The sequence below is a fragment of the Sarcophilus harrisii genome, chromosome 2, assembly GCF_902635505.1.
Source record: "Sarcophilus harrisii chromosome 2, mSarHar1.11, whole genome shotgun sequence".
In the NCBI taxonomy this organism is placed as follows: domain Eukaryota; kingdom Metazoa; phylum Chordata; class Mammalia; order Dasyuromorphia; family Dasyuridae; genus Sarcophilus; species Sarcophilus harrisii.
In genome coordinates, this window is record NC_045427.1 from 280,972,753 (window position 1) to 280,985,949 (window position 13,197).

At 36.0% G+C, this 13,197-nt stretch overlaps 1 protein-coding gene across 4 annotated transcripts in view; it reads right to left on the bottom strand.

Annotated features, from left to right (window-relative positions):
- The window catches only part of ATXN3 (ataxin 3), a 32,081-nt gene extending 19,442 nt beyond the window's left edge, over positions 1-12,639 (bottom strand). For 3 of the 4 annotated variants that reach the window (XR_001120889.3, XM_003756135.4, XM_012547104.2), the window contains exons 1-5: positions 12,503-12,639; positions 6,396-6,560; positions 6,092-6,136; positions 4,536-4,621; positions 3,978-4,044 (exon numbers count right to left, since the gene is read on the bottom strand). Coding sequence is in view for 3 of the 4 variants with exons in the window: in XM_003756135.4 (XP_003756183.1) it covers positions 3,978-4,044; positions 4,536-4,621; positions 6,092-6,136; positions 6,396-6,560; positions 12,503-12,526 (387 nt within the window). In the remaining variant the exon portion in view is untranslated. Of the gene's footprint in view, positions 1-3,977; positions 4,045-4,535; positions 4,622-6,091; positions 6,137-6,395; positions 6,561-12,502 lie in introns of those variants that run through there. The other variant, XM_031952293.1, reaches the window with a different exon arrangement.
- Positions 12,640-13,197: the final 558 nt, after the last annotated feature.

The window sequence follows — 13,197 nt, forward strand, 5'->3', positions numbered from 1 at the left end:
AGATTTTGTTAAATACCTAAGTTAAATCCAGACATACTATATCTAAAGTATTTTCCTGATGTAGCAATTTTAACTTGCTATGGTATGATCCCATAAAAATGTCAGAATTGCTAAAGTTCAGAATAAGCTAAAGAATTTCTTAGGAGAAAAGGTTTTTGTTTTGGCTACACTGGGAAAAATCAAAATCAGAGACAGAAGTATTCTTAAACAGCATGGGACAGATAATATTAAATGACAGTAAGAAGGCAAAAATATTCAACTCTGAGTTTTTTGTTTTGTTTTGTCAAAGAAAAGGAGGTTTGGAAGTAAAAGACAAAAGATAAACAGACAATAATGAGTTGAAAGGCAAGGAAGTAGTAAAAGAGCATCTAGCCATTTTTAATAAGCTTATGCCACCTAGTTTAGAAGAAATGCTTCCCAAGGTACTGACAGAACTAAGACCTGACAGTTTTATGACCGTGGAGCCATTTTCAGTGCTCTCTATTTACTACTTTTATGACTTTAGACAAATTACTTCTTCTAGGGGACTTAAATTTTCTCACCTGCCAAATGAAGAATGAGGCTACATTATTTCTAACACCTATTAAAAGTGAAAAAACAACAACTAGAGATGGGAAGTAACTTCCCTTGTATCAAACTACCGGTCAGAAGTCTGCCTCGGGTTTTGAGAAGGCATTTGACAAATGCTCTAATGGGATCATTGTGGAAAAGATGAAGAAATGTGTTCTAGACAATTGGTTGTATGATCAAGATACAATACGAGGGACTCCCATGAAGTGCTTCAGTCCTGTGTTGCTTAACATCAATGACTGGGATAAAAGCAGAGATGGTATGCTTATTAAATGTGTAAATGACAGCTAAGAACTAGTTAACATTCTAGAAGACAGAATCAGAATCCAAAAAGATCATAGCAATCTTTAATGCTGAATCAAAACTAAAAAAAAGAAATTTAGCAAGGTAAATGTAAAATTCTATAGGTGTGATCAAGACTTATTTTAGAAGTATAAGATGGGAGCATGATAGCTAGGTAGTAATCCATCTGAAAGATCAGGGGAATTTTGAAGAACGGGAAATTTTGAAGAACTGTAAATTCAGTATATGTCAACAGTGTGAAAAGGAGGTTAAAAAAGCTAATGTGATCTGAGGCTACATTAAGGGAAGTATAGTTTTCAGAGAGGTGAAAATCCTGGAACACTGGTGCCTGGGAGGACCACTTCTGGCATATGTTCTTTATATATATATATTATATATATATATATATATATATATATATATATAATAATATGGGCCTAGCATATAGAAAACATATTAAAGGCTTTTTGATTGAAACTTCAGAAAGGACATACATATGTACATACATACATTCATACATAAATAAACAAATAAATAAATGGGAAAGGGTCCAAAAAACAGCAACCAGGATAGTAAAGGGCCTTGATTATTCCATGATGGAATTTGGTTGGAAGACCTGCTGATGTCTCATTTGGAAAAGAGAATACCTTGGGGGGGGAAGGGGGGAAGGAAGGGGGGCTGAAGGGATCATGCTAACTCTTCAACTACATGAGGGGCTGTGTCATGGTTTAATGGGACTGGATTTGTAACAATTAGCCACTGAAAATAGAACAAAAACAATGGGCAGATATTGAAGAGAAGCAGATTAAGCTCAGAGCAAGGAAAAATTTCCTAATGATTAAAGCCATTAAAAAGTAGAATGGGCTATCTCAGAAGATAATGGGCTCCTACAGGTTTTCAAGCATGAGAAAGTTATAAGCTTTTGCCAGGGATGTATTAAAGGGAATTCTTGTTCAGGTAAAAGTTTCTTAAGACTTCTTCTAACTCATATTTTATATTTTTTGTAAAAAACAAAAACAAAAACAAAAAAAAAACCTGTCCTGAATTCACCTAAACTAAATCTTTCTACTCTAAAAGTACTTACAAACTAATACATTTTAGAATCTTACCAGGAAATTTATCACACAAAAACAATAAGCAATATTTCTTAGAGTTTCCATGTGACAAAGATCAGAATAATTCAAAGTATGAAAAAACTCAATTTTGATTTTAATTTTAATTTAACATAAATTAAACTTTATCAAACATCATAGAACAAACATGGTACAAAATTTTGTAGCAATAAAATAAGTAGGTGACAGACTAGGCTTCTTGGTTCATTGACTAGTTTATTGGGAAAAAGTCTCTATAAGAATTGTCCTAAAGCTTTTATGTAATTTTAAAGTGTTATTTTTTAAGAATTCAGAGATTTTTAAAAATGAAGACATTCATATAATTTTTGTAAAAGTCTCCATTAAAATACTATTGATAGGACTTTGATGCACAATGAAGCAGGCTTAAAACATTTTTTTATAGTCAAACATCGGTACAAATGTAATGAATTAGAGCTAAATCAGAAATTTATGTTTCCAAATATTGTTTATATCAGAGAACAATTTATAAACTCTTACTACAAAAAAAGTAGCTAATTGTTTTCATGCAATGCAAAATGATTTCATGTCTGTGACCTGGTTTGAGGTATTAAAATAGCTTATTTCCCATAAAGTATCTGTGCTAATTTATTTCCACTTTTACAGCTTATGAACTTTAAAAGCACACAGCCTCTGGCTGAAACATTACATGAAAGAATAAAGTGAAGTCATGTAAAGAATAATAAAATAAATATAATAAATAAAATAAAAAGAAAGACTTCTAAACTGACTACCAAGAGATCACATTTCTAGAATTAAATCAAAAGGGCTCTGTTAGGAGTAATTCAATTTCTTAATTGGTATTGCAAATATATTAACTTGTATTTAGTGACAAGATAAGTTACATTTTTATCAATCATTGTTATTCATTATATGATATTAACAATATCAATATACTGTTATCAGTTAAAACCCTATTTCTAAGGAGAGTCCCAACAGCAGAATAAGCAGGGACTAAATGGTCTCTTAAAAAGTTCCTTCAGCTCTAAATTTATAATTCTATGACTAGATGGCCTCTAAAATCTCTTTCAGCTTTAAATCTATAATCCTATACATCAATGAAATGAGAAGCAGCTAACTCTCCAAAATGGTTGTTGACTTTCTGCTCCTTACAATATGACTAGGCAACCAGGCTTATCTGAAATAGGTTAAGAAAAATAATCAAAAGAACAAAGAGAAGTGATATACCTAGTTTAGTGACTACCTTGTCCTTGGGCTTCATAAAAGCTTTTCATTCCTAATAAAGAACAGAAGCAATTCTCTAACATGGTTGCTAGAAGCAGGCACTAATGCACATAACTTGGTTCTGGCTTCAATTCTGCTGCTCTGTAGAACCTTTAAAACCTAGTCTTATTCTATTAGTCCAATAGAGCTCCTACATCAGCTCCATACTTGTTTCTTCCTTTTACCTTCTTCAGCCAGAAAGTTACTAAGAAGCTAAAAATTATCTGTGAACTAAAACTACTAATAAATGGACTTTCCAAGAAAAAGTAGCAAGTTTTCAATGAACTTCTTTCACAGATATTCCTAATAAAGGAATCTTAAAATAATTCTGCTCCAAAGAACGTATATAGATTGAGCAATGATAAATCTTGTGCTTTTATCCTCAATTATTTTATAAAAATACTTGAACATTTTAAAAATGTTTGCTTATCCAAAAAGGCTTAGATATTTTAGGATCAAGACTGAAATCTCAAGAAGTTAAATCAAATATTAACTTGAAAGGTCAACTGTGTATGTGTTTGTATAATATTAACTTCTCTTATGCAAGTCTACTCTACTGATTCGACCAAGATTTCATTAACCAAGTATCTAATAAAATAACTGATCACAAAATAACTGCATTCTTGATGCAACCATGTCTACATCTACTTCAAACTGATACCATGGAATACAAAAATAAACACAGTCACTAATGGGACTATTCTTTTAAATTCTAAATGGGAAGCTAAAATAAGGAATTGGGTATGGGTCAAGAGAAACAAAAGGAATCACCTGTTTTCCTAATTTTCGAACCGTAAACCAATGTTCCTTATAGTTGCATATAAATGATCTTTCATTTCTAGAAAAATAAAATACAATATATAAGTTCAAGTGACTGAGTTTATATTAATTTTAGCTTGTATACTGTGACAATTTCAAAATTACCATATTTTTTTACAACTGTGGCAATCTATTACACTGTCCAGGTTTTTGTGGTTAATAATAACTTTAAAATTTTTTACAGGTTTTAGTGGTATATATGCAGACAAGTGAGTGATGTCATGCTAATGTATGGCATCACATACCATTCAAGAATAAGCACTGTGCTGCCACAGATACTGAGATGTCATGAAGGCTCAGAGGACATATGTTCACATAAATCCCAAAAAGATGAAAAAGGAAAGGCTGAGGGAACAAAACAAGGTAACATCATAATAAAAGAGTTTAACGCATTTCTCTCTTAAAAATTAAAACACACTTTGAGAAGTTATTATTATTATTATTGTTTGTTTGTTTTGCATCTTTTGTGTGTGTAAAAATGAAAGCAGGGTGCTAAAAAGAAAGTCTTACATAGGATCGATCCCGAGCCTCTGATACTCTGGGCTGTTGAAGAGGATTAGCTCTAAACCCCAAACTTTCAAGGCATTGCTTATAACCTGTTAAAAAATAGCAACTTTTCATGAGATAAGCCATTCAACTCCAAATTTAAGCAATGCTGCCACTTTAGCCTCTATGAACAATTACACAGATTTTTCCCACAAAGCTATCATTTTTGTTTAAACTGCTATTAACTGGAAAGCTTAGAATGGTAACAGTCAAAACCCAACCTTCACAAATCTACATACAACACACAACAAACAGAGCACTGAAAAAAGAATTGGAATATCAAAACTAGCTTTCTTGCTGAAAAATTCCCATGGTACCACACAACCCCTAGATAAAACACAGCCTCAAATATTCAGATGCATATGCTATCACAGTCTTACTCTATTCTTAGAACTAGTCTACAACATAAATCTAAATTTACAAGTTTGGAATATGGCTGCTGTTGGGGCTACTTTAGAAAATTAATATGAAGTTCACTATCAGAGTTAGTGAGGATATAATTAAATGTCTCTCAAAGAAGGTTCTATTCTAGGGATATAAAAATGCAGGTCTTATGCATTTCAAACTTATGTGATCATGGGTTTATAGAAACAATCAAACCTCTTGACGCTGATTATTTAAAGCTGTTTGGAAGAAGAGGGAGTTAAATCTGAATATTCACCCTCCACCCCACCAAGCTAGTTAACAAAGTAGAAAGTGAGCCAAGCAGTGGCATAGAAAAAAAAAAGGAGGGGAGGGGGGGACACAATGTAGCAGGCAAACTTGAATTAGCATCAAGAGCAGTGCAGCACAATTAGGAACATAGGAATTGCCATACCGGATCAGACCATTGATCCATCTAGTCCCGTATCCTGCCTCCAGCAGTAGCCATTACCTACAACAGTAGCACAATTAAGCAGTGGTAGGAAATGCAATTGAATGATGAGGCCAGGGAGGTGCACAAAGAGAGAATATGAAGAAAGATAGAGGTAGATATTGACCCCTCAGAGGAACTGAGGGATATCTTTGTACGCACCACATAAAGGACCCTGTGAGAAACAAAAGAAAAAACTCATACAAAATAGACAGCATCCCACAAACACATGTACACACACCCACACACCCATACACACCTACCCATCCCAAGGACCCTGGAGAGAGCCATAAGTAAAGAAAAGCAAAAGCCACAGAGCATCACCAAGGGATCCAACTTTTACAGATTTAAAGACAAATAGTAATTATAATGCTGATTTTTGCAGTAATTGGCAAAAATTAACCCAAGAGGTAATAAGTTTGAAACATTTTGGCTTGTTAGTAGAACCGTTATTAAAAGTAAGCTGAAAATAAAATAACTACTTTTAAAAAGCATTTAAATGTGCTCAAATTCTGAAAAATGATGTGAGAATTGTGTAGTTTCCTTTAAGTACTGCTGACTAATCCTAAAGTCAATCTGATGGAAGAACTTTAGGAATATTGATATAACTATAATGATTTTAAAAGGAATGTCTTGAAAAGCAATGTACAATACTAATCATACTTACTTGAATAGAGAAGAAACCACTGTCATCCATATTTCCTGAAGGTTGCTGTTTGATTTTGATAGGTGAGAGGAAAAGAGGAGAAACTATCATTAGGATTCTTAAAAATCACCAGTTTACAAGTTCAGCTAATGGTTATAATCACATCAAATTGCTGAAATAATTAGTTCATCCTTTTAAAACATTATTCAACAAATCAATCATTAAATGTAATATTCCTTAGAAAGTGGGTAGTTTTTAAAAATTTATTCAAACTATACTTCATGGGTAAAGGGCACAAATGATCTAGAGACCTAAACATTATTACCTGTAAAAATGTTCGATAGTCTTCACTAGTGACTCCTCCCTCTGCCATTCTTATCCTCTCTTCTTCATCTAGTTGATGAGCAATAGAGGATAATTCCACAGGGCTAAAATATTCGCCTTGCAATAGATTATTCAGGCAATGTTGAGCACAGAGTGAGCCTTCTTGCTAATAATTCAAGAGAAAAGATTTAGTTATCATTTGCTAAAATTTTTGAATAGCAGTATTCTTTAAAGAGAAATTTAGCAATTTTGTCTTTGATACATTGAACCACAACCTCTTCAGCTTTGAAACAAAATAGAATAAAAATGGTTCAGATACTACACTTAAACTCACTTGGTTACATTTAGGATACAATTTAGCAGTTAACAAAGTACTGTGTAATCAACCATTCAGCTACAAGCTAAAAACAAAATTTAATGAAATAAACATTATGTACAGCACATATAATATAGGACATCTTATATTTTTCTATGAGTATTCCATTACTGACTTTACAACTATTCTATGACTATAATAGCTTTTGGTTACTTTTACTTCCAGGGCCCAGAAGAATTAATAAACAAGCAGTAATCTTATTTGAGAGATACCACACCATTAACATGGAGGTGAATTTCAGGCATCTTTATTTACAATTATTTTGTTTTGTCAAGTACAATGCCCTTTCTTGCATCCATCTCCCAACATGTTACTTTATACATCTACTACTGTTACCTGTAAAAACTAATGAAGCAGAGAAAAATTTGGTATGTTAAGTAAAGTCTTTTAGCTATGTACCTTCAAAATTCCTTTAAGAGGAGTCTCTCAACTCATAAGGAGTTAGGAAGATCTGAATTTGAAGAAAATAAGAAAGAACACTTACAGATATCAAGAATTGATAATCAACAATGTCAAAAGTTGTAGAGGGGATAAAAGATGAGGACTGAGAAAAGGCCATTAGCTGTCACAGTTAAGAGATTATTGCCTAGTTGAGAACATAATTTCAGTTGAATAATGAACAGAAGTTAGGCTGTGGAGGATTTAGAAGACAGTGAAAGTAGATGAAGTGGTGGTACCTAGTGTAAATGACTTTCTCAAGAAGCTTAGACAAGCAGGGTAAAAAGATACAGGATGATACATGGCAAGTAGGATCAAATCAAGGATTTTTTTTTAAGGATAGGAGAAATAAGAGTATGTTTGTAGATTGCAGGGAAGGAATAAAGAAAATGAAATTGAAAATTACAAAGTGGAGATGATGGAGGGGATGATCTGTTATTTAGAATCAAGAATGCATGAATGGAGAGAGAGGTTTTCTTGGCAAGGAGAAAGGTCAACTTTATAGCAAATGGTGAAGTGGAAATAGTGGGAAAAATGTCAAGATGAAGAGGAAAGAAGGAAGGATCTTTTTTCTAATGTTCTCATCATGTTGGGGGAGGAGAGAGAGGTCTGCTATCAGGCAAGTTCCTTATCAGAGAGGGTGAGAAGAGACAAATAAGTTTCAAATAACCATTTTGGTGAGAAACAAGAAATTGAAGGCACAAAGAGTTATCTTCTTGGAGTTAAGATACTTTGGAGTCTTCATAAATTTGAGGTGACTCAATCAACACTGGTTTCTTAATTTTCTCTTGTCCCATTCAGCAGCATATGCACGGGCACAGAGACACCAAGTGGTGACAGTAATTCTGGGCAGGAGTTCTGGTACAATTTGATGACTATAAGTCAAGGAAGCAAGAGATTTGAGAGTAAAATAGAGTACAGATTTCAACTGATTAACTAAAGGAGAGAGATAGAGAAGGGAGAGAATGTAGTCAGTGATGACAAGGGAAAGTACTGATGGGTAAAAGAAGGAGAAATCATAGCAAGGACTAATAATTGGATTTAAGTGTCATAAGGATTAGGGAAAGATAACATGACCTTTACCTTTACCTTAACCTTGCCATTACCCTCCCCCTCTTGTCCAAATCATGAAGCTAGCCACTGAGAAATGGATCCAGGCAGAGTATTTATAGTGGTTATAAGGAAGCTCTTTAGAGAAAGCAGGCTCAACTTTGTAGCAAGAGCTGCTACTCAAAGGCATGCTAACACTACTGAGAAATAGCTTATGAAGAAGGTGTATTAAAAAAAATTAGGAAAATAACAGGTAAGAATTAAAAAAAAAAAAAGTTTAACATAAGGGAGCACAAAATTACAAATCTCAATTCCCCTCCAATTATTCCCCCAGTTATGTTTTATTAGGGCTAAAATGCACAGCTCCATGCTTTTCTCTTTATTTACCCAGAACTCATTTGTGCCTCTGAATAAAAAGTACTAAGAACCAAATAATATAAGGAATTAAAAGGAACCTCAGCAAACACTTAATTTAATCTTTACATTACAGATGAAGAAACAAAGAGGCAAAAATGACTTAAACCTAATTCAAACTCAAGGATTATCTTTTGTGAGGAGATAGTGATTAATTGGGCTGAGGAACTGAAGGGCTTTGAGTCTGGGTTGGAAAGTCAGCTTTGGATATCAGGAGAACACATTCACACTTACTATTTAGTTGACATTAATGCTAAAAACATCAATGAAGACAAAGAAAAGAAAAAAAATGAAGGACAAAACACATAGGTATTTACATACTTCTAAAATATTCCGTATGGAGTTTTTATTTCCCAAACATATAATAGTTTGTGATAGGTAAAAGGATGCTGGGTAACAAGGACAAGATAATCTGAGATTAAGCATTTTTCTGAGATCATTTACACAAGCATAATTTTTAATGACATTTTATACAGGCATTATTAGTCCCAGTTTCTCACATCTTCAATCTCTCTGTCTTCCCCATCTTCAAAATACTTTTATTTGATTACTCCATCCCTATTAGATATCCCCTTTGAGATTAAACTTGAGAAGGCCTTCTACACTGGACACATTAACTTCCTTTATTCTTATTCTCTTAACACTCTATATAATCTGGCTTCCAATGTCATTATTCAATCAAAACTTTTCTCTGAATGATTCCTAAACTAACAAATTTAATGACCTTTTCTTATTCCTCATGCTTCCTGATTTCTCTGTAGCCTCTGATACCACTGATCACTCTCTTCTTGATGCTCTCTTCTCTCTCAAATCTACTACCTTTCTCCTGACTTTGAATTTTACATCTTTTATTGAATAGTCTCAAACTGGAAGTCCTTTAGACAGCCAGGATCAAAATCTAAGTGTCTTCTTCAAATCTTCCCATTACTCTTCATATCCAATCTGTTATCATTCATGTCAATTTTCTTTCATGTCTCTCACAAATGTTCCCTTCTTTCCTCTGACAAAGCCAACATACTGGTACAGGCCCTTATCACCTGATACCTGAACTCAGCTTCTGATTCTGACAATACTAGTGACTCTGCAGAAGGTCCTTAATATCTCAGTGCCCCCATCAATGTTCTAAGACCAAAAACTGCACACTAGGTGATCATATTCATTGGTAGTTTTCTACACTAATGAAATTAAAAGTTTTAACCTCTCAAAATATAATTAGGTAAATTCATGAAGTAGCATGTAAAAGATTATTTAAAGGATTCTAAAATAACATCCCCAGAAACACATAGGACTTTAAAGACATGTATTACAGTTGTGTTTGAAACAATCCCTGGGAGCTACATAATAACAAATTAGCATTATCTATATTTATATAATCGTTTTATTTATTGTCAAAATTTCTCAGTTAGATTTAATCTGGTTCTACTACACTCCAACTGAATTTGAGGCATCTGATGTATTGTATAGAAGCAACTGCCACTGAAATCCTATTACCAATGAATGTCTCATAATGTGGAAGTAACCTTATATTCACCAAGGCTATACCAGTGAAATGGAAGCTCTGGCTAGGAAGAATCTTTAACGGTAAATTTGCCTAACATGTTAATTTACAAATAAGGAAACTGAGGCCCAAAGAGGTTATATGGCTTTTTCAGGGTCATAACAGTAGTTAGTGGCAGAAGCAAGATTCAAATGCAGGTCCTCTGGCACCAAATTCAGTTCTTTTTATTGTGCCAACAAAATGACAAAGATTCTGAGTAGAAGAAATAGACTGTCTACTGAACATAGAAATAAATGCTTAGTTGGGGAATCTCATCTGAGATTCCTGAATTTTGGTGAACTTTGGGCAAATAGGCTCCCAATGTGTAAAACAGTCACAAACTGCATCATGGAAGGAGAATATACAATTATAGAATATCTTTTAAATTTTGAAATATAGGTAAGTAAAACCTCACTATATGTCTGTCTGCCAGACAACTAAATTTCCTTCTCAAGTAAAATAATCAATAATCCCAATCAAGGAATATCTATACCACTAACATCACCATCAAACAACAAAAAACCCTATTATCTTCTTAAAATTTTTCTGAAAATTCTTCCAGCAATTAAAATTTTCTATTTTTAAAAAAGAGGTACTTCTGATTTATTATAACAAATTCACTATAATACTGCTATGGTGGATTTTTATTTGGGTTGCTGTGAGTAAGCTGTTTAAATGAAGTACTAACCTTCATCTTAAAAGTACCAAAAAAAACCCTTCATTTAAGTCATCAAAATAAAGTTGATGATATTTAATGGACAACATGAAAGACTCCATTCTTCCAAACCAATCTTGACAATTTTCCTTTCTATACATGATGACATTTGCTATAAAACAAGAAAACAAAACTTGCCAAAGCTGTTCGTGGAAGGTTTCACCCACACCCAATGGGCCTGATAATTACAAAGAGAGAAGACAAGTTTCTCCACATACCACAATCTTTTAATTGCCCTTATTTTCAAGTGGCCATTTATGAATCAAAGGAAGAAACAATCAGAAACAAACACATGTACAAAGGTCCTGTGCAACTAATTAAGGATTTGAGATGTCCCAGTCCAATCCCATATCACTTAAAGAGTGGCATTTATCTGATGAGAACTGAAATTGAACTTAACTTCTAAAAAGATGAGTCCATGTGTGGTCCACCCCCACACCAAAACCTAATGTGGGCTGATCATTTTAATGGAGAGAAAAGAGTTCCAGTTTGGGGGCTTTTAATGACATACAATAATACAAACATTGACTTAATATCTACTCTGCACAGGACAAAGTCCTTTTTTTTTTTTTTAAATGAGGTTTTTTCTCTTAAAAGGTTTACAATACAAAATAGGAAGATTTAGAAGACACCAATGTAAAAATTTCACAATAAATACCTCAAAGAAGTAAAATATAAAGTACTACGTGAGGTCTGAGAGGAAGGTCAGGGGAAGGAGAGGAACCGGAGAAGGTGGCATTTGAATTGGGTCTTACCGCGCCAATTAGGTTTTCAAAAACGCTTTCCTCAAAAACAAGGCTTCAAGGTAAGGAGGGCAAGTCCCCAAAGAAACTACAGTTGGAGTGGGGCGTGACTAGCTTGGGAAGGACCACAATAGCTAATGCTTTCCAGATCCTGTACTTCAATCAAAAAGTCCTGATTTGATGTCCAGTAGTCCTGCTCGCTCTGCCACTTCAAAGATGGGTAGGTCTTCAAGTGTTGAACTAATTGAAGTCATTTCAGTGCAGAAAGGAAGAGCTTTCTGGACTAGGCTTCTTAACTTATCTATCCATCTTACAAGGTGTGTATGTATGGGGCGGAGGGAGGGAGGGAAGAACAGAGAAGTTGGGGTCTCCTATCCTGACAGCGGCAGACTCCGGAGCTTGGGGAGGGGAGGAAAAGTGGAATTGTATGTAATAAAGATTACAATAATAATAAACAATAGCTAGCAAGGGAAGGGGAGACCCAATGCACCCTCTCAGGTTCAGGGCCCAAGGCAAGCACGACCACGATCCCATCCATCCCTTTCTCTCCTCTCCTCGGGGCTTCCGACCCCCGCCCCACTGGTTCCTCCCGGGCTCCTCGGAGGCCTGCAGCCGGCGGCCAGTGAGGAGGATCCTGGGCTGGGAAATGGATGGGTGCCCTAGGAAGGAAGCAGCTGCCTAAGCGGGGTGTCCCTTTCCCAGGCTAGTAGGCCCCGGCGGAAGGGTGGAGTAGGCAAGAGAAGCCGCCTCGGCTTCCTTGGAGAAGCCTGGACACCCTTCTCATCCCGCACCAGCCAAAGGGCTAAGAGCGCCCCACCGATCCTCGGACACTTACTTTCTCGTGGAAGATGGACTCCATGTTTATTTGTCTGGAGCCAACCGCCCCGCGTCGAACCACCCCCCTCCAGCCCCTCCCCCCGCCCCCCGCCCCAGCTCTGTCCCCATCCCCACCCCCACGCTCAAGTCCAACCCGCTCCGCCAAACCCCGCCCACACGAGCTCGCTGATGACCAATCAAATGCAGGGGACAGGAGTCATGTGAGAAGCAGACAGGGGGAGGCGGGGGGAGGATGGAAAGGAGGGAGCGGGTCTGCTGAGAGCCCTTCCTGAGGCGTAATCTCCCACGTGACTGTCACGGAGCTGCTCTTCTCCGCCCTCACGGCACTTCCGGTCCCCAACAGATCAATTTCCTGCCGCTTGTGGTATCTTCTGGGTCAGGTTTGGCTGTGGGCTCCCCTCTATTGTTTAACTGAACTAGGTCCAGGCGGGCCAGGTGGGTCCTTCACCTTTCAGGATCTTAGGGTTGAGTGCCTACAGGGGAGGGGCCGTAGAAATCCTTTGGTCCTCGTTTTTCAGAGAAGGAGCCTGAGGCTCGAATCGAGGGATTCCGAAGACTTTTTTTCCTGCCACCTTCACTGTGGGAGCCTGTGAAAGATGAGGCTCTTTTGCAGGAGGTAGAAAGTGTGACAAAGGGAAAAGATCTGAATTTGGGGTCAGAAGACTAAAACTTGAGCCCAGAACTCAGACGACG